The sequence below is a fragment of the Oryctolagus cuniculus genome, chromosome 13 (assembly GCF_051225735.1).
Source record: "Oryctolagus cuniculus isolate XC-2025 breed Fujian yellow rabbit chromosome 13, ASM5122573v1, whole genome shotgun sequence".
NCBI classification, from domain to species: domain Eukaryota; kingdom Metazoa; phylum Chordata; class Mammalia; order Lagomorpha; family Leporidae; genus Oryctolagus; species Oryctolagus cuniculus.
Window position 1 is genome coordinate 3,075,405 of NC_142879.1, and position 21,860 is coordinate 3,097,264.

General features: G+C 47.6%; 1 protein-coding gene across 2 annotated transcripts in view; it reads left to right on the top strand.

Annotated features, from left to right (window-relative positions):
* HMCN1 (hemicentin 1) overlaps positions 1 to 21,860 on the top strand; it is a 469,239-nt gene that overhangs the window by 191,151 nt on the left and 256,228 nt on the right. For both annotated transcript variants that reach the window (XM_051820384.3, XM_070055057.2), the window contains exon 11: positions 4,564 to 4,839. In XM_051820384.3, the coding sequence (XP_051676344.3) occupies positions 4,564 to 4,839 (276 nt within the window). The remainder of the gene's footprint in view (positions 1 to 4,563; positions 4,840 to 21,860) is intronic.

A 21,860-nucleotide genomic window follows, 5' to 3' on the forward strand; every position in this document is an offset into this window, starting at 1 on the left:
GATACTTGTAGTTTGTCAAGCGCCTGGAAGAGAGCCTGGCCCGCGGAAGCACTTGGTGGACGTGAGTTACTACTGTTGTTGTTATCACTGACGTGGCTGGAGGAGCTGAGTGTTCTGTGAACTGGCCGTGTGTCATGTAACTCTGAGAAAGTCACGTGTAAGAAGTGATTTCTTCTGATAACCACAGTGTTGGACTTTCCCTTCCCTCTTCCGTATTCATAATGAACCGAGCTCTGCCTTGGAGGGATTCTGATGCCTAAATTGAAGGCGACAGCGGAAGCCATCCCGTCCTGGGCACGCAAGGCCTCAGAGGCTGCAGGACTGGTTCTAAGAAGGGCACAATGATGCTAATTATTTCACATTCAGAAAGTGTTTTTCCTACGAATGGGGGTGGGTCAAGGTTCGTATTATTTTATAAGATGAAGTACTTTTTTATACTATTTTATAAGGTGAAGTAGTTTTTTTCCTCCCAGAATTCTTAGGCAAAAAAGAAGATACTTCGTCAGTGACCAGGATTAAGCCGCTTAACTCAGCACGTATTTATAATTTGTCAGCTAATTCATTTTGAACAGATTATTTTCGACCTGCCTGTGGCCGCTGTTGCTGTGTTTAGTAGCAGCCTACCCTGACCTGAGCTGCACTGCTGCTGAATCGACGGCAGCATCTCTCTTTGCTTTTCGTATTGATGTGCCTTTTCTCGAGGCAAATTTAAGGCAAGAGCAACTTTTGATGAGAGCACAGTTCAAAAGGCCAGGGTTTGTTTTGTGTGTTAACCGTCAGTCCAAGCTGAATTTAAAGCAGGCCTGTTAAGCCAGGCGAGCGTGTTGTTCTTGCAGTAGAACTATTTGTATGCTCTTATTCTCAGGAAAATAAAACTTGCCTTCTGAAACAGTTTAGCAAGTTGACATGCATCGCACAACTTTCATTGTTTCATCTTCAGTAATTAGGAAAAGCACTGGCGTTCTCTCAGCATTCCTCACACACATTCAGGCACTTGCATGTTTTCCCAGCAGTGTTAATGAGGAGAAGGACCGCAGGGAAGGAGGCCCAGCGAGCTGATTCAGACGCCCTGCAGAACTACAGGGGAGCGACTGCCCTGCATCTGGCTCCGTGTGCCAGCAGCTTCTGTCTGCCTGTTCTCCACATGCCATACTGTGCCAGGCAGCCTGGGCTGGCCCGCGGTGCTCTCTGCAGGACGTGGTACCCCGCCCAAGCCTGCTTGTGGGAATGCTTTCCCTTGGTTCAGGGAAGAAGGAGAAGGGGCAGAGCGTTCATGGTGATGGAAATGACCGTGGCAATAGACGCCTTTCCTTTGGGGTTCGCTGTTGCCCGGCATCAGCCTTCAGTCCCGCCTTGTACCTGTTCACCAGCCGACAGGGGTCAGGGGTCAGGTTTGAATTCACAGTCAGGTCTCAGCTGTGGCAAACAGGGCCTTGGGGGAGAGTGGTATTCTTGTGTCACTGTGGGCGTTGCTTTATTTCACGAAGTTGGAGAGCTCCTGAGAGCAGTTTAAAACACAGCTAAAGTTCTACCAATATGATGGTACCTCGGGGTTTTGTTTTTTTTTCCCCCAGAACTTTCTTCCAGTGGACACATGTAAGGATTTTCAGTTTATTCGAGCTGTTGGCTATTGATGGTTTTTAATGCAACATGGTGGTTGAAGGCCCTGTGCCTCTCTTCCTGCTAAGTGTTAATACACAGAACCTGATGAATAAATTACAGACACTTGAAAAACTCACTCTATTCAATTGAAATTTAGTAGTTTAGCTCAACGCTATTACAAATTTTTATTGATTTTTTTCTGCCAAATTTCTGTATGAACAGTGTTCCTTACCCAAAACATATACATTCTTAAAATTCTAGGCTTGCGCAAAATCCTAAATGTAGAAAACTCATTAAAGGCACGTCAGTGGTTGTGGGATATTCTTTTAGAACACAATGAGACTTGGAAGTGGCCATGCACCACGTTGTCATTTTTTAGTTAAAGCAACAGAAGCCCGTCACAAGCAAGGGAGCCATGTATGGTCGGGTGGGTAGCAGCTAACTAGCTTCCTGGCCCCGTGGCTCCTTGTCCAGGGACCCTTCCGTACCGCCACAGGCCTCTGCTTGTCATACCTGCTCCCTAACCTGGCCTCACTCATGCTGTCACCCAGGAATGGCTGCCCCCTACAGTCCCAGGATGAGGCTGTTGCTGGCGTTCTTGGCTTCCTTTACAAATGGCTGTAATTCTCCCTCTTTGTGCCCCATCCCCACCAGATTTATTCACAGATGCATAAATACCGCAGTGTGTGTGATAGTCACTGCCTCCGGTGTTTATGCACTGGTGGTATTATATGTCGCCATTTCAAATCTCATCTGCCTGTGTATGTTTTTAGAAAGTGGGTATTTATTTTATTTTATATTTGAAGATGAAGTTACTCAGAGGTTGCATGCTAGAGAGGTCCCATGGGGTTCTCTGGGGGCAAGCAGTGAATAGGGGAAGGGAGGGGAGGGCAGTGCAAGGACTTGGCCGTGGTGCAGCTGCAGCCAGACCCCAGCTGTTCCTCTGAAGGCTGTGGAGCTGAGGCTGTCTGCATGGGAGCAGGAGGGCCGGGCCTTTGTCGTCCGTTCGATGGTCCTTGGGCCAGGGCTGCACAGAGGAGGCCCAGCCCTCAGCAGGTTAGCTTCGAGGGGCCACAGAGCTGCTCAGATTAGAAAACAGGCTTAGCTGAAGTCACACAGCTAGGCTGATGTAGAACTGTGCAGCTTAGGATTGCCGGATTGGCAAACAAGAACACTGATGCCCAGTGAAATCTGAATTTCATGTATATTGCATGAGACAAATGTATACCAAAATATCAACTTGATATGTGTCTGAAGTTCAAATTTAACGAAGTGTGCTGTATTCTGTGTGTCACGCTAGCCAGACTCCAGCCCAAGCCCTCTAACCTTGTCATGCTCTCTGTCCACTGCATTCATCAGAAGTTTTCAGGAGATTGTAAAATGGCACAGTGTTAAAAGCAACTATTTTTTTATAACTTAAAGCAATGTATACTCTGTAGAAAAAGCTTGAAAAACAGGGTAAATGTAGCAGAAAATAGGGAAATACATTTCTGTCCCTCAGAACGAGCCTGGTTTTGGCGGTGCTTCCCGTCTTTAAGCCAGCCCATGTTCATCTGTCTTGATGTGCAGTTGTAGACAGCACAAGGAGAAGTTGGATCTTGCCTACCTGACACACGTTGACACTCAGTGTAAAGCATGCACGGTCTCCAGCTGGCGGAGCCCGCCTTCGCGTGTGTTGCTGTGTCATTGAAATGTATTGCGACAGGAGACCATTTTAGAGCATTTAGCACATTCATCGCTTAACTAACCAAGCAGCATGCGGTTCTCTCCAGAATGCTGGTTAAACATCTAATTAGCAGCTGGTTCTCAAACAAATCTAAAACATGCATGCAGTGTTCAGCACCTTCTGTGTACGTGGCTCTATGTGCATGGTTTTATTAAAGTTCTACCCCTGCTGTTTGCTTGACAGTCTCGCAGCGATGTGTTCTCGTGTCTGTCTCAGTCTACGGTTGTGCCGCGTCTTCTCCCTAAGACACTAACTCCCACTAAAGTCGGTGTCGTCACGTTGGCCATGGCTGCCACTCTTTATTTTAAAGAAAAAAACACTTTATTTATTTTAAAGAAAAAGGCTTGCTTTTGCCTTTTATGCTGATGTCTATAGTGGACAGGTTTGGAATTTCATATACTTTGGTTTGTAAATGTGTACAACTTTTTCAAGTGTTTTTGGTTTTTTAAAATTTTTTTTGAAAGGGGTGAAGGGAGGTATTCCATCTGTTTTTTCAAGGACATGGCCGCAGTGGCCAATGCTGGGCCAGGCAAAAGCCAAGAGCTTCATCTGGGTCTCCCACATGGGCATCAGGGCCCCAAACACTTGGGTCATCTTCTACTGCTTTTCCCAGGCCATTAGCAGGGAGCTGGATTAGAAGTAGAGCAGCTGGGACTCGAACCCGTGCTCCTATGCCCACTTCGCAGGTGGCAGCTTTACCTGATGCTCCACAACACCAGCCCCAGAGTGTGTGTTTTTATTATTTGAGAGTCAGAGTTACACAGAGAAGGAGAAGGAGAGGGGAGAGGGGAGACGGGAGAGGGGAGAGGGGAGAGGGGTCTTCCATCCACTGGTTCACTCCCCATTTGGCTGTGATGGCCAGAGCTGGGCCTATCCAGAGCCAAGAGCCAGTCTCCTATGAGGGTGCAGGGACCCAAGGACGTGGGCCATGTTCTGCCTTCCCAGACCATAGCAGGGAACTGGATTGGAAGTGGAACAGCCAGGACTTGAACCAGCACCCATATGGGACGCCGACACTGCAGGCAGCAGCTTTATCCACTACGCCACAGCGCTGGCCCCAGAGTGTGTTTTAATCAGATCCTTCGGGGCGGTCGTAGGCACTGTATTAGTCAGTTCTGCTGTACTGCACCCTTCCTGCTAGGCACTGAATACAAGCTCATGTGGTTTGTTAACCGCATCTGTGAGTGAGCAGAACGGCTCTCACGTCTCCTGATCTGAACCTTTTGATTTCACAGAGCCCCCGCCAGTCATCCACGTGCCCGCTAACGTCACAGCCGCTCCTGGAGAGAGAGCAGTTCTGACGTGTCTCGTCAGCAGTGTGGCGGATTTCAACCTAACCTGGCAGAGGAATGGCCGAGATGCCAGGCTGGCAGAGCCAGCCCGAGCCAGCACCTTGGCTAACCTCTCGCTGGAGCTGGCGGGTGTGAAATTCAGCGATGCTGGCGAGTACCACTGCACAGCTTCCAGCGCCGGTGGATCAGCCGCTGCTTCAGTTGTCCTCACGGTGCAAGGTACTGTGCTTACGGCAACTTCTGAACCATAATTCTTCCTGCGTTCGCAGGCTGGCCATCTGAGAGAGACAGTCCCCACCCAGACCGTGACATGGAATGACAGCATGCCGCTGCCTAAGCCAGAAACTAAAATGTTACTAATGGCAACTTTATCACAGTCACGGCTCATCCTACCAGTGGAAGAGGTCAATTTTAAGAGAAAATAAACAGTGTCTCTGGTGATGTAATAGCTTAAAATTCTCCAGACTAGCATATAGCTTTAAAAAGAACCACTATACCTGTTTTACTAATTGATGAAAAGCCCCCTTAATTTAATCACTATATTTGCATAGTGGCTGATTGACTTTAAACTTTTAACTTTAATAATTTTTGCTAATATTTTAAAAAGTTTAAAATACTTCTCATCTCAATGAAATTTTATTGAAACTTAGAGTTGTTCTACCTTATTTCTTAAAAAGCTATATATTGAAAATAAGCTAATGATAAGGTGGTCTTGAATTATCTCTTCCTAGACTAAATGTGCAGATAGCTGAAAGCAAATAATATTAGTTGTGTGGTTCAGTAGCTATTGATTACACACACACACACACACACACACACACGTGTGCTTGTGGAAATGGGATGGAAAGGTAGGTTTATTTTTGAAATCCATGCATGGTTTTTCAAAATATACATTTTCCACGATATATTTTGAAGACCCCCTGTATGGATTTCTTTTTCCCACTAACATAAGCATGCTTTAATTCCATTTTCCATGAACTTTTTGAAGTTCTGTCATTTATGAGAAGCTTTCCAAAAGCTCATGGGAAATATGTGTTATGGAAAAATGATGAATTTAAAAATTTTTGTATCAAAGTGAATTTTAATTCCACATCCTGCAGACTTTGTGGAGTGCCCTTGTACAATTCGGGGTCAGCGAATGAAGGCTTTCTGGTAAGTGTCTGTAGACCAGCTGCCAGTCTTAATGGAGTGGACAGTTCCTGTTGGCAGTGCCCGCTGCTGGCTGGCAGGTGTGGATGCTGCCTCCGCAGCGTATTTGATTTCAGAGCCCCACCTCAGAACTGGATCTGGTTAGTTGGTGATGATATGAGAGACCGTGTTACACCATGGCTGCAGTGATACGCTCAGATAATTTTTTTCTTTTAGCAAAGTTATCCCAGAGAGTGCCCACTGAGTTTCCAGGGTGGCTCTTAGAATGTTTCTACTGAGAGAAAATTGAAGCCACTGTGCAAATTAACAAAATCGTTGCTGTCTGATGATGGTTTTCTGCCTGGCAGTCAAGATCTGTGCTCTCCGTAATCTGAAGGTGTGTCTTTGTTAATTGAGCTGGTGAGAGCTCTCGGAGGTTCTGCGCTTGTAAATGGTTCACTCCTTTTGCACGTGGTCAACCGTCTCGGTCATTTGCTGCAATCCAGCTGGCAACTTGGGCCACGAGCCCTCTGGAGCCATTTTTACCAATTTAGTCGTTTCGGATACATGCTGAAGGACTTCTGGAATTTAATGTAGGTGCCTTACTGGAAGTCCCTTAAAATGGGATTGTAAAATAAAATTGGAGCTTTCCTTGTTTCCCCAAGTTAACATTTTAGTTCATCCATTTTCTATTCCGTGCATGAGAGCCAAGATTCCCACACTCTCATGGTAAAGAATTATCCAAGGAGTTTGTTTTCCATAAAGCAGACTTCTAAACCCACATGCAGAGGTTCTGTTTCCATGTGGCTGACGCGGGGCCTGGGAATCTGCATTCAGCGGACTTCTCTGTCCCACAGACATTTCCTGAAGACAGCGTGTGACTCTGTTCTGAAGATGTGTGTAACGTAGGGGAGCCCTTGGCCGTCGTCTTGCTGGTGAAGTAGAGCCGTTACTATCCAGTGATTTCAGAAAGGGCCGAGGTTCGACGTTTGTCTTAGTCTGCCTCCTGTTGCTGTTAGCAGAACCTCAGAGGTGGGGGAATCTGTAAAGGAAACAGGTTTCTTTGGGTTCATGGCTCTGGAGGCTGCGAGTGTGAGAGCACGAGGCTGGCGCCTGCTGCAGTTCTGCCCTCAGGAAGGCAGAGGACAGTGTCCCGTGCTGGGAGACACAGCACAAGGGACAGCCTCGCTTCCTAACAACCCGCTGCAGCAGTCGCTAGTCCAGCCCAGCAGGAGCTCACTCCGCAGCCAGGAAGGGGTGAATCCCTTTCAGTGACCCAATCACCTCTTAAGGCCTTCCCTCTCAGTGCCACCACAGTGGCCATCAGCCTTCAGCATGATTTCACAAAGGACAAACCGTACTCAGAGCCTAGCAATGCTATGGGATGCATAAGAGAGAAATACAGAAAAGCGTGACTGCACGTGGCTACTCGGAGCGTGTGAGATCTCTAGTCGAGTAGATGCGCAGAGACCTTCTGACATAACCTGTCCAGGTGACCTTGTTGGGAAAGGGTGCTTTAAATCTAGAATGAAAGGTATATCCTAGGCTTGATGACAGTATGCAGTGAAAAGTAAGCATTGTTGTGTTATTGACAGATGTGTCAATCTGAATGCATTATTCTATGGTTGAATGCACTATCGAACACTGTGGGTACTGAGGAAGTTGCTGTACCTAGAGGCTCACAGTGACTCGGGTGCTTGCTTTTAGACTACTGACATCACATCTTAAGTCACAAATTAATTTCGTTTTTATACAGTTAGCTGCCTTTAAAAGCAGGCATAAAGAATTCTCTAGAAAACTTACAAGATAAATAATGACTTGGATGCTCCATTGAGAAGGAGTCTGCCTGGTTAAAGGGAGGTCAGTAGCCCAGTTCGTAGCCTCATCTGTGCTGCTGTGTCGCTCCCCCTCTTCGTGGAGGAACGACACAGGACCCTGCGCTGTTCTTTGGTCTGCTCGGCCCTCCCCGGGTTTGCTGCTGGTTCTTCCCGGGTTGGCTACCGTCCCTTCCACCTCCGTGGAAGGGCGGTTCCCCCTGCCACATTCCCCACTTCCGCGGGGGAGCAGCACACCGCCGGCCGGCTCTCTCGGGGGGCTGCACAGGTGTTCCCCTTAGATGTTCCCCTTAGATGTTCCTGGTGCATGTTGTCTCTCTCCTCCTTTATAGTCCTCCTCCGCCAATCCTAACTCTGCTACCCACATGCCGAGCACGCTGCTCTCCTGCAATCAGGAGCAGGATCAGCTCCTGGATGTCATCACTCAAGTTGGCAAGAGGCAGCTGCGTAGAAGCTGTTTTCTCCTCCCCAGCACCATATTGTGGGAGAGCAGATGCATAGAATAAGTCTTAATTCCAGTAACTTAGTCTAGTCCGGGTTGCTCCCCACACTGCTGTTCCTCCCTGGGTGTGTCTGGAAACTTTCTCTCTGGTACACTTGTTAGTGTTAAAAATTCATGTTTTATAAGCTTTTTGTGGTAGTTTTGCAAAATAGAATGTGCAAGAATTTTCTGGTCTTAAATAGCATGTGTATAATATTGTACCTTATCCTCACCTGACAGTAAAATATCTATAAAGACTTCAACAAAACAAAACTGAATAATACTAAACACTAGTAGAAATTAATAACGGTACATTTGGTAGTAATTATATATATATATATAAGGATCTTATTTGAATACAATATAAATATTTATAGTCCAAGACCAATGGAATGGAAGTCTTAACTGTGGTCTTTCTGTTCACACGGAAGCAGGAAGTGTCTTTGTCCTGCTGTTTTGGTTTGCTCTAGGAAGAAAAAGCTACTCTTTGAGGAAGCTATAATTTTATTTTCTTGTACCATTAGTAGCTCCAACTGTCCAGTTAGAAAAATAAGACAGAAAATGGACAATGTAATCTGGTCCCAGGTAGGAAATTGCAACCTAGGGTGTGTGTAACCCAGGATATGTGTTTCTACAAATGAAAAGAAATGCTGATGGGAGAGTCTATGAGGGAGTGTGGAGACAAAAGGAGCAGAGTGGAGCATCAGGGCTCAGCTCCAAGAGCTTTGTGAGAGTGAGGCGAGAAGCCGCGCACTCAGCTCGAATAGAAGTGGCACCTGCAGCCAGGTGCGTGCAGACTGCTTGGGGACCCTGAGTCTGGAGGGTGCCACCCCGTTTACAGCGAATAAACGGAAAATGACCAACACAAACGAAGAGGGGAAGTAAAGCATAAGATCTGAGAGAGAATCCTGCGGAACAAAGGGTCGCAGGGGGACAAGGAGCAAGGGTAGGCAGGGGAGACTTGAAGACGTGCATGCTTTGAAAGCAATTTATTCTGGAGACCGAAAACGAAATGGCTTCACCAGCGTCTTTCTGAAAGACTGAATGTCTTTTAATCAGAAGTGTGCGTTTATACGGCAAGAACCAGCGACGACGAAGGACGGTAGCGAGTGTGGTGGGAGGAATAAGGGCAGTGGGTGGGCAGCACCATGGGCAGTGGGTGAAATCACTGCCTTCCACGCCAGGTGTCCATCCTGCAGGGCCAGTTTGAGTCCTGGCTGCTCCGCTTCTGATCCACTCCCTGCCAGTGTGCCTGGGGAAGCCATGGATGATGGCCCAAATAAGTGGGCCCTTATACCCATATGGGAGATGGGGACGGGGTTCCTGGACCCTGCCTTCAGTCTGGCCCAGACCTGGCTGTTGTGGCCATTTGGGGAGTGAAACAACTGGTGAAAGATCTCTTCCTCTCTTGGTCTCTCCCTCCCTCTTCACTCCCTCCCTTGTTCTTCTGTCTTTCCAATAAATAGATAAATAAATCTTTAAAGCAAAAAAAAAAAAAAAAAAAAAAAGGATATGGAGTTTAAAACACAGCCTTCTAGTGCAAGTCTGAATTAGAGGCACTAAAAAGCAGAATTTATACTGCATCAACGTAAAACCAGAGATGTGGTTCCTAGACTTGAGAAGTCCTTCCGAATCCCAGGGTAAAGAGTGAATAGCTGAATGATATGATTCTCTTAAAAGTGCTAATTAAGAGCAGAAGATGGAACTATAAGATTTATAGATGTTTAAGAAACGAAGAGACCTAAAGTAGACAAGTGGTCAGAGATATAATGGAAGAAAAGCGTCCTGGAGAGAAAAGGAAGAATAGACTGCCCTGATCTAGAAAAATCTAACAAGTCAAGGCAGGAGAAACCTGCAGACACGTCCTGGCTGGAATTTCAGATTACTCCTAAGAGGGGGAAAAAACAAAAGCAAAACAAAAAACCCACAACTTGCCAACCAAACTGTTTTGTTGTAAACAGGGATTAAAATCAGACTGGTGCCAGACTTCTCAGATGTGCTAAAGTTTGGAAGATAATTGCAACAGATATTTGCTACATTTTGGCTTTTGAAATCCACTCACTTCCCGGATTTGGAGTGTGTATGAGGGGAGTTGTCCCTTCTCTTAGAGGGAAGCAGAGAACAGGGTCAGATAATTCCCAGCAGGTCCCATGCCTAGGCCCAGCTTCTCCTAGGGACTTTGGCCCTTGCTCTCAGCAGCACCGTGGGGTTCAGATGTCCCGTCACCTGCACCTTCAGTCATTGCAGCAGCCTGGCTTTCTCTCCTCTCTGACATCCTTCTGCTCCTCACAAAATAGGTTTCCAGTGAATTCTTTTCTCCCAGCGTTCACCAAGACTGGTTTCTCTTTGTGAGAACTCTTAGCTGGTACAGCAGAGGGGAGCATGTGTGCAGTTTGAAAACAAAAGGGCCCGATCCAAGAATTTAAAGTCTAGGTAAATTGTATCTCTTACGAAATGCTAGCAAAGGATATTTCTCAGCCGTCTGTCTCTCAGGGATTCAGGCAACGTAGCAAATATATGGCGATCTTCAAATGGTTTATTGCAAATGCAAGGTAACGTCAGAAACAGTTTTTAAAAAAGAAATCAGAATTGGAGAGGCTGTGGTATGAAGGACCAGTGATTCTCCCAGTGACTGTCATTGGGCTCATTACCAGCTCATTAGAAAAGCCTGCAGGAGCAGGGCCGACCGCAGCACCCAGGCTGTTTGAATGGGCCACGCTCAGGAGCCAGGAGACAGTGAACGGGCTTATCATCCTTAAGAGACTTCCTCAGTGCAGATAGCGGAACAGTTAGACACAGGAACCGCCTCAGAAGGGGATTCCCTAAAGCACGGTTTACCACACGCAGCAATCCAGCTTCCCACACCAACAGAAGCCACAGAGAAGAAGAAAACAAAAAACAACTAAGTCAATATATGTAAAACTGTGATTGTTTGAGGGCAATGGAATTATATGTGACTTTTACTTATTTTTTTATACTTGAACAAAACTACTTCATAAGGGTTAATTGTTTTAAAACTTTGTGTAAATAGTCTAAGAGTCTTTTATATGCACACATTAATCTTGTTGGAGGCTTGAATTTTGTATGGGTAATGTTTTCTTTGTCTAAATATCCTGTGAATGTGCTCTATCACTTTTATATTTAAAATAAGAAGGCCAGCGCTGCGGCTCACTAGGCTAATCCTCCACCTAGCAACGCCGGCACACCGGGTCCTAGTCCCCATCGGGGTGCCGGATTCTGTCCCTGTTGCCCCTCTTCCAGGCCAGCTCTCTGCTGTGGCCAGGGAGTGCAGTGGAGGATGGCCCAAGTGCTTGGGCCCTGCACCCCATGGGAGACCAGGAGAAGCACCTGGCTCCTGCCTTCGGATCAGCATAGTGCGCCGGCCGCAGCGCGCCGGCCGTGGCAGCCATTGGAGAGTGAACCAACGGCAAAAGGAAGACCTTTCTCTCTGTCTCTCTCATTGTCCACTCTGCCTGTAAAAAAAAAAAAAAAAAAAAAAAAAATTTCAAAATAAGAAAATAGAAGATAGCCTAACAATAAGAAATAATTAAACAAGTAAATTCACAAGGAAGGCCTCTTAAAGTGGAAAGCGACAGTACTTGCAATAAAACCAGTTCTTAGGTTAAGTTGTCAGTTTATTGGAAAACTTACTCGACCTGATTTATGTAATGGAAGTGTGGAGTGAGGCTTCAGTGACATGCCCTGAACTACTGAAAAGCTTGGTTCTGGGGCCTGGCACTGTGACATAGGAGGTTAGCCTCCACCTTCGGCGCTGGCATCCCATATGGGTGTCATTAGTGTCCTGGCTGCTCCTCTTCCAACCCAGCTCTCTGCTTATGGCCTGAGAAAGCAGCAGAGGATGACCCACGTGTTTGGGGCTTGGGCCTCTCTATACCCACGTGGATACCTGGAAGAAGCTCCTGGCTTTGATCAGCCCAACTCTGGCCATTACAGTCATTTGGGGAATGAACCAGCAGATGGAAGACCTCTCTCTCTCCCTCTCCCTCCCTCCTTCTCTCTGTCTGTAACTCTGCCTCTCAAATAAATAAAATCTTAAAAAAAAAAAAAAAAGCTTCGTTCTAAGAAGTTTGCCCTGAAGAAGAGAAGCCTACCTAAAATTTATTGGTAGCAGACACTAGTTCAGTTAGATATAGAGGTATCAGTTTCAACACTGCCAGCTGAGTTGGAAGAGTTCTTTTCAAGTATAGAAAACTGAGAAATGATGCCGGCACGTACCACAGACTTACTGTTTAAAATAATTTGACTTATTTAAATAAATCTATGTTAGGGAAAACTACCACTTGATATAAAACAATATGCTTAAGAGTATCCATGATGTCACTTCTTATTAACTTTAGCTCTCATATACTGCATGTAGTATTTACTTTGCTTGTCTTGTTACATTCGCTCTGAAAGATAGTTCCATTGTTGAGTTTTTTTTTTTTTTTTTAACATTTATTGATTAAAGAGAGAGAGCTTCCATCTACTGGTTCACTCCCCAAATAGCCGCAACAACTGGAGCTGGGCCAAGCCTAAGCCAAGAGCCTAGAACTCCATCCTGGTCTCCCACATAGATTCAGGGGCCCGGGCACTCGGGCTGTCTTCTGCCTTCCCAGGCGCACTAGCAGGGAGAGGGATGGAAAGTGGAGCAGCTAGGCTCAAACCAACACTCAGATGTGATGGTGGCATCACGCAGGTGGTAGCTTAACCAGCTGTGCACACCACTGGCCACACTAAACCTCCTTATCCTACACGATAATCTAGAAGTGAATCCCGCTTATCTTGCTTGTACAGGGGTCACTGTGTTTCTGGGTGCCAGTGAGCCTAGCACCTTTTGTATGAAGAAAGATACAGTTCCGCTTCTTAGCCAGTTTCTTTTGTCTTTGTTCAACATGGCCGCATCAGCAAAGAACCCTGCAGCACATGGCTGAGCCACTCACGCTGCAGCTGGAGCCGGCTTCAGTCCGCAAAATCCACCAGCAGAAAGGTTTTTTTTTTTTTTTTAGAAACCTTGCTAATAGGAAATGTATTTTCCTACCATGATGTTTCTTTCTCTGAACACTTTTGTTTTCAATTTTGAGAGCATAAAATTAACTTAAAAATGATAAGGACCTGCCGGGCGTCGACCTGAAGGCTGAGACTGCGTGAAGAGCTCGCTTGGCTTCCAGGCAGAGTTACGTGTTGAGATGGGCTGGGCTGGGCAGTGTTTCTTACTGTCCCACCTCCTTGTCTGTAAACGCTCAGAAATTATTCTACATATTTAGAAAATGTCTTTGGTACCTGACAGGTATCTGTTACAGGGAGTTCTTTGTAAATTAAAGCATGTCATAAAGCAATTAAAGTGTCAAGTTAGAACATTTGACAGTACAAAAATTTGTATCTGAAAAGCTGAGGATTAGAGTTTTGTGAGACCAGACTGTGGGGAAAGCTACTCTAAATCCTTTGTTTAAAAAAGAGAGGGAGAGAGGGGGATTTTTTTTTTTTTTTAAGATTTATTTATTTACTTGAAAGAGTTACACAGAGAGAGAAGGAGAAGCAGAGAGAGAGAGAAGTCTTACATCCACTGGTTCACTCCCCAGTTAGCCGCAACGGCCGGAGCTGAGCCAATCCGCAGCCAGGAGCCAGGAGCTTCTTCCAGGTCTCCTACACAGGTGCAGGGGCCCAAGGACTGGAGCCATCTACTGCTTTCCCAGGCCATAGCAGAAAGTTAAATCGGAGGTGGAGCAGCCAGAACTCAAAGCGGCGCCCATTCGGGATACCGGGCCTGCAGGCGGCGGCTTTACCTGCTGCGCCACCGTGCTGGCCCCAGGGCTGGTGTTAGCATAGCAGATAAAGCCTGCGATGCTGGCAGTGCTGGCGTCCCTTCTGAGCACCAGTCATGCCCTGGCTACTCTACTCCTGATCTAGCTCCATGCTAGTGGCCTGAGAATGTAGCAGAAGATGGGCCAGATGCTTGGGCTTCTGCCACCCATGTGGGAGACCTGGGTGAATCTCCTCTACTTTGGCCTGGCCCAGCCTGATGATCTCTTCTCTGTCTCCTCCTTGGATTCGGGCATCCCAAGCAGCAGTGTAACCTGCTGGGCCACAGTGCATACCCCTCTAAATCCATTTTTGAACCAAAATATTTTAAAAAAAGAGTAAATGCGAAATTCCAGTTGATAGTTCTATTTTCATGTAAGAAAAGTTTAATATTCACTAAATTGATCTGTCAGATGTAGTCTCCTGTCTCCGTGGTGAGGGACAAGTTTCTGTAATAGCACATTACAGTTGCAAGCAATAAAATGAGTGTCATGTGTTTGATTTTCTTTTGCCCTCTGCCCAAGGCATCTTGTGCCTTAAGGATGTTGAAGTACTTTAATTATAAATGGAAAGAATTGTATCCCTCTAAAACTAGAAATGAGAAATACTCTTTCAACAGAAATACAAGGAGAGGTCAGAGAACTGAACGTAGACTGCTGAAGGCAAAGAAAGGGATGTGGACAACTGAATGAACACTGCAGTCTGCAGGAGAATCGTTACAGCCGCACTGCTCACCACAGGCATCTTCCTCTTCAGCCAGAAGTCAGCCATGTGACAGTGCTGGGAAGCCAAGCCTTGTGACTAAGTGAGCTGAGAGGAAGGAGGCCAGCTGTTGGAGAGGCTGACTGCTGCAGTGTCATGGCTCGGGAAGGGCTGCGTGCTCTCTCCCAGGGCAGCCGTCTCCAGGGTGAGAGAGAGTGGGTGAGGAGGCAGCCAGTACACCCGACCGCTGGGTTACTCGGAGACAGCAGCTCACGTTTGAAAAGCATTGGGAGTTCTTGGCGTATACTATGTTGTCCTCACAAATTTTCTTGTTATTGATGATGGTCTGTTCCTCCTCACACTTCTGACACCAAATACGTGGGACCTTTTTCCAACCGATAGCCAACTCTCCAACTCTGGACACCAGCTGGGTGTTACTTGATTCAGTTCTGACACCACCTGGAGCCAAGCGTCAGAGCCCGGAGGTGAAGGACGCACCCCGAGATGGCACAGGATTCCAGTGTCAGTCCCAAGTTCCAGGCCTCCTCCTGGACTTCTGACCGACTGGCTGCAAGTCCGGGTTTCCCCGGTTGCTCCCTGGGAGCTGTTAGTTTGTTAGAGTGGCTCCCAGAGCTCAGGGAGACACTTGACTTAGTTCACTGCTCCTGTTGTGGATAGAGGGTCCATGAAGGGTACAGATGAGGAGGTGGGGTGAGGCGTGGAGGGTGGCCGAGGGCAGCAGGTGCTGGCGGCCCAGTGGAGTTAGGGTGTGCCATCATCCCTGCATGTCAGTTGCATTTCTCAGTTCTGTGGCTCTTCCAGCAAATTAGTGGAACCTGAGCAGGGGCTGTGAGAACCCAGCTTCTAGCTGGTTGGTCAGAGGGTAGAAGACTGTGACTTGGGGTTGGTGTCTGAAGCGAGGGGCTAGCTTGTGGGGTCGGCAGAGCCTTTCAGGTGGCACCAAACCCCGCTGACATGTGCTGCTGCATGTGGACGTACCCCCGCATCTGGGCCATGCTGTCGTGCTGCACGGTATGTGAGTGAAGGGAAAACCGCTCTGCTTCTGACAGGCACAGCTCAGGGACACTCAATGACAGGGTCAGCAGGACATCTGGGCGTGTTCCAGACCCTGAAGCAGAGCCCTGCAGGGGAGGGTCTGTGTAGAGGCTGCATTGTGTGGGCTTGGCTGCCCACATCTTTGGTGACTGACTGTCTGCACCCCTGGCTCAGGTCAGGGGCCAGGCCCTTCTTCTGACCACGCCTTGCTCTTCTGGTGCCCGGCTTCTGTCCCACAGCACCCAGTCCCTTCACAGCCTACAAATAAGACACTCTGACCACTGCTGACACCCATCCCAAGGGGCTTTAGGAACTCTGCCAGGAACTAAGAAAACCAGATATATGTTTTCTATTTATCAGAGTATGTTATCTGCATCTGTGTTTTGCCCAAGTGAAGTTAGTGGTTAGTGGTCAGATAGTGGTTAGTTAGGCTTAGTGATTTGTCTAAAATTAGAAGCCAGCAAGTGGCTGTGCCCATGTCTGTGCGAGGTCTTTGCCTGTTCTGCGTTCAGAGATGTTTGGTGGTATATGCTGTTAACAGGCAGGTACAGAAAAGCAAGAAGAAAATAAATAAAGGGTTCTTGAGTATGGAGAAGAAAGGAGAGAGTATGGAATTCCTTTGGGGGGGGGGTGCACGTTGGATGCAGGTCCTTGTCTCACAAGTAAACCAACTGGAACTCCAGGCATCCTGAGTGATGGTTCCTCGGAGAAATTCCTGTGCAGTTTTGATTCCCCGTTGCTCTGCGTCCCCTCTGCTCTGGTGTCTTACAGAGCGGAACAGATCCTGCCAGTCTGGTGAATTCTGTAGTGTAAGTTCTGGTCCAGGAGCTGCCAAGCAGTGTGCCAGAGGAGAGACCGCTGCAGCCAGGCTGCCCAGACATGCAGAGAGGGTGTGGCCACGGCTGTAGGCTGCACTGGGACAGGGCCGTTTTACTCAGTTCTGTCGGCAGTCCCTGATGGAACACGGAGCGCACAGCGTTGCATGCGGTGCGTGTCTGGGAAGACTGAATGAGGGGCAGGATGTTCGGACGTAAGAACTTTTGCAAGTATGGAACATGCTTATATAACAGTATGTTCTAAAACCTTTTGCCTCACATTTCCCTTAAACATTGATTTGTTTCTTGAGTTAATAATTTATAAATTTATGTCCAACTGAAAATCAACCTACTATTTCTGAACATGAGGTATTCATGGTACAGGAAACAACCTAAATAACCTGTTGTTTCTAAGGTGAAGAGGTGTGCTGGGTGAATATAGAAATGAGAGTTGAGTTAGAGCTGACGCTGCCAAGTAGGCCCGTTTGCTGACAGCAGGCTTTGCTGTGGAGGTGCATCGGCTGATGAGCACACAGAGCTGGAGGCTGGCGATGCTGCTGCTGAGATCATTCTACGCTCCGAGGGACCACCGCAGTCACACCGTGCGGCAGGTGGGCTTCCCCCCGAGGAACCAGCCAAACGCCCGAGTACACCAAGCGCTCTGAGCAACCAGCCAAATGCCCAGGTACACCAAGCGCTCCGAGCAGCCGGCCAAACGCCCAGGTACACCAAGTGCTCAGAGCAGCCGGCCAAACGCCGGAGTACACCAAGCGCTCCGAGCAGCCGGCCAAACACCGGAGTACACCAAGCGCTCTGAGCAACCAGCCAAACGCCCAGGTACACCAAGCGCTCCGAGCAGCCGGCCAAACGCCCAGGTACACCAAGCGCTCTGAGCAACCAGCCAAACGCCCAGGTACACCAAGCGCTCCGAGCAGCCGGCCAAACGCCCACGTACACCAAGCGCTCCGAGCAGCCGGCCAAACGCCCAGGTACACCAAGCGCTCCGAGCAGCCGGCCAAACGCCGGAGTACACCAAGCACTCTGAGCAACCAGCCAAACGCCCGAGTACACCAAGCGCTCCGAGCAGCTGGCCAAATGCCCTAGTACACCAAGCGCTCTGAGCAACCAGCCAAACGCCCGAGTACACCAAGCGCTCCGAGCAGCCGGCCAAACGCCCGAGTACACCAAGCGCTCCGAGCAGCTGGCCAAATGCCCGAGTACACCAAGCGCTCCGAGCATCAAGCCAAACGCCCGAGTACACCAAGCGCTCCGAGCAGCCGGCCAAACGCCCGAGTACACCAAGCGCTCCGAGCAGCTGGCCAAACGCCGGAGTACACCAAGCGCTCCGAGCAGCTGGCCAAACGCCCGAGTACACCAAGCGCTCGGAACAGACCTTCGCTAGAAAGGGTTGTGCTGCTGTCTTACTTGCTCTTGGTTTGTACATTCACTGATGGGCTGTCTGGCATCAGCGCCTTGCTGAGGGTGCCACTGAGAGGAAAGCAGCACCCCGCTCCCCAGGGTGTAAAGGGGGTCACAGTAAAACCAGAGTGTTTGCAGAACAGCGTGGGAGGAGCCACGCCAGGGCCTGTGGCTCTGCAAAGCTTGAGATCCTGCCTCGGGAGGAGCTGTGTAAAGGGGACATCACCTCAGGCTGGCGCCGCGGCTCACTAGGCTAATCCTCCACCTTGCAGTGCGCACACCGGGTTCTAGTCCCGGTCGGGGCGCCGGATTCTGTCCCGGTTGCCCCTCTTCCAGGCCAGCTCTCTGCTGTGGCCCGGGAGTGCAGTGGAGGATGGCCCAAGTCCTTGGGCCCTGCACCATAAGTACCTGGCTCCTGCCATCGGATCAGCGCGGTGCGCCGGCCGCAGCGCGCCAGCCGTGGCGGCCATTGGAGGGTGAACCAACGGCAAAGGAAGACCTTTCTCTCTGTCTCTCTCTCTCACTGTCCACTCTGCCTGTCAAAAATAAATAAATAAATAAAAAATAAAAAAAATAAAAAAAGGGGGACATCACCTGAAGTGTCCAGTTCAAAGTGAGTCGGTCTTGGGCCAGGTAGGAGTGAGAAAAGCACTCGTGCAAAGGCGTGGGAGAAGGAAGGCGCGGGCGTGCAGGCCGGGCTCCCCGGGGAGAAGGAAGGCCTGGGCGTAGGGGCCGGGCTCCCTGGGAGGGGACCCCCAGGGATGAGGGAGCCAGCCCCACTGGGGTGATTGCCTCTTCCCCGCTGTGCTCAGTAGCCTTTGCATGTACAATTTCAACAATCGTGTGGGTTTGTGGTGTTGTGGGAGTGATTTAGCAGGAAGACAAAGTGAGCAGGGGAAAAGGTGGTTGAAATGAGGCTCTGTGGCGTGTAGGCTGGGTAGGGCGCGGAGAGGTCAGAGGCGTGATCTGAGAGAGTGGAATGAGACACAGGACCCAGGCAGGCGTTTGGCCTGGTGGTAAGATGCTTGCGTGTGTCTCCCGTATTGGAGTACCTAGCTTCCATACCCTCATCTGCCTCCTGACTCCAGCTTTCTGCTGGTGGACACTGCCAGGCAGTGGCGATGGCTCAAGTGATTGGGTCCTTGCCACCCACATTGGAGACCTGGAGTGAGTTCCCAGATCCTGGCTTTAGCCTGGCGCGGTCCTGCTGTGGCGAGCATTTACGGAGGAAAACAGCGGGTGGGAGCTCTTTGTCTCTTTCTCTCTGTATGTCTCTGCCTTTGAAATAAATTACTTTTAAAACAAAAAGGGATCAGAGTGGCACTGAGGAAGCTGGAGGAGGGAATGGGGAGCCGAGGAGGGAGTAACAGCTAGACTCGGGAGACCGCGAGCTCTGGAGTGGATTCCCGAGACCACTTGTCTTCTAACTGCATTGTAGATGCTTCTCTGATAAGACAACCAAGGGACAAGTGAGTTTGGCAACATTGTAAGTTAACTGCCAGATTTTTAAGCCTTTCCTTCAGGAAGTACTATGTAGCCCCACTTGCACAGGCTTTGGATCCTGATTCTTGCATATTTGTGTGAAATTATCCCTTGAGTACTGTAAGCAGCATTTGCTAATAAAAAGATGTTGTTACAGTTTGTCTGGATCAGGGGATAATGCACACATCTGTTCTGCTTCAGGAGTCTCCCAATATGCCGTGAGCAAAATGGCAGCAGTCATGGCTTAGCACGTGAGAATGGGAATCTAAACTCTGGTCTTCCTTTCCTATTTGGAAATGTTGTGGTCTGGGGAAATTGCTTAAAAGGGGAGTTAGAAAAGAAAAGGCTGTGCAGTAATCAGTGCTAGTCATCATTAGTGGAAGACTTTCTAAGTGAGAAAGAGCAAACCTTTAAAAATTCCCCCCATCCTTATTTTTTTTTTAATCTTTTATTTAACGAATATAAATTTCCAAAGTACGACTTATGGATTACAATGGCTTTCCCCCCATACCGTCCCTCCCACCCACAACCCTCCCCTTTCCCACTCCCTCTCCCCTTCCATTCACATCAAGATTCATTTTCGATTATCTTAATATACAGAAGATCAGCTTAGTATACCTTAAGTAAGTATTTCAACAGTTTGCTCCCACACAGAAACATAAAGTGAAAAATAATAGATGATTTTTTTTAAATGATGATGAAATCAGATCAGACCTATTGTCATGTTTAATCCCAGTGAGAGTCAAGTTGGGAATTGATAATTTCTTTCTTTCTTTCTTTCTTTTTTTTTTTTTTTTTTTTACAGAAGATCAGTTTAGTGTACATTAAGCAAAGATTTCAGTCGTTTGCACCCCCATAGAAACACAAAGTGAAATATACTGTTTGAGTACTCGTTATAGCATTAAGCCTCAGTGTACAGCACGTTAAGGACAGAGATCCTACATGAGGAGTAAGTGCACAGTGACTCCTGTTGTTGACTTTACCAATTGACACTCCTGTTTATGGCATCAGTAATCTCCCTATGCACCAGTTATGAGTTTCCAAGGCTATGGAAGCCCCTTGAGTTCTCCAACTCTTATCTTGTTTAGACACGGTCATAGACAAAGTGGAGGTTCTCTCCTCCCTTCAGAGAAAGGCACCTCCCTCTTTGAAGACCTGTTCTTTCCACTGGGATCTCACTCACAGAGATCTTTTTGCCAGAGTGTCTTGGCTTTCCATGCCTGAAATACTCTCATGGGCTTTTCAGCCAGATCCGAGTGCCTTTAGGGCTGATTCTGAGGCCAGAGTGCTATTTAGGACATCCGCCATTCTATGAGTCTGCTGAGTATCTCACTTCCCATGTTGGATCACTCTCCCCTTTATTTATTCTATCGGTTGGTGTTAGCAGATACTAGACATGTTTATGTGCTCCCTTTGACTCTTAGTCCTTTCATTATGATCAATTGTGAACTGAAATTGATCACTTGGAGTAGTGAGATGGCATTGGCACATGCCACCTTGATGGGATTGAATTGGAATCCCCTGGTATGTTTCCAACTCTACCAATTGGGGCAAGTCAGCCCGAGCATGCCCCAAATTATACATCTCTTCCCTCTCTTATTCCCTCTCTTATGTTTAACAGGGATCACATTTCAGTTAATTTTCAACACTTAAGAATAACTGTGTGATAATTACAGAATTATCCTTATTAATCATATGTTTTGTCTTAACCTGTTTTGGTTTACCACTAAACAAGCTCCTGAATCCATAATTTTTTTTTAGTTAATAAAGGGAAAAATTGCACTAGAAGGAAACAGTGTTAGCCTATAAATAACCTTAAGAATTAGTTAAAATAGACATGAAGGCAGCAAATGTTCTCTCTATATACATTTGTATAAGATACATTGGGAAAATAAAAATCATTGATCTTTAAAGAAAAGGGATTTTGGTACACACTTGCCAGTATGGTTCTTCCATTAAAATGAAATATAGCCTTCATTTATCATCTTATATCTCTGAAACTATTGCCCTTTTTATTGAATTTCGTAACCACAGTGGTGTATTGGTGTGGAATTTTTGAGTAAATCTAGCATACAATTATTAAGATGGAATTTTGTTTGTGTGTTTTGTTGCCAATGCACCACCTGCTGGTAAATCCCTGAAGTGGTGAACTGTGAGGTTTGAGAGACAGTGGTTATAGACTTTCTACAATAGTGGAAATGTTCTGCATGTCCCATATGGCAGTCACCAGCCACATGCGACCGTTGGGCACTTGAATTCCGGCCAACCCACCTAAGGGACTTCTTTCGAAACTTGATTTAGCTTTGCATAATTTAAATTGGATTTAAATAGACATTGGATTATACACGTGGTTACTGTGCTGCACAGTGCAGTTTTAGTCTTTTCTGGAGAAAGAAGAGAGGCAGAAATAACGAAAGCAGAGGTTTCCGGAAGCCCAGAGCTACTGCCTTGGTCAACCGTACCTCCTGAGCCTTCTTGTCCTCCAGGAGTGACTGCTGTCTGGAGAGGTGGTGCCAGGTCTTC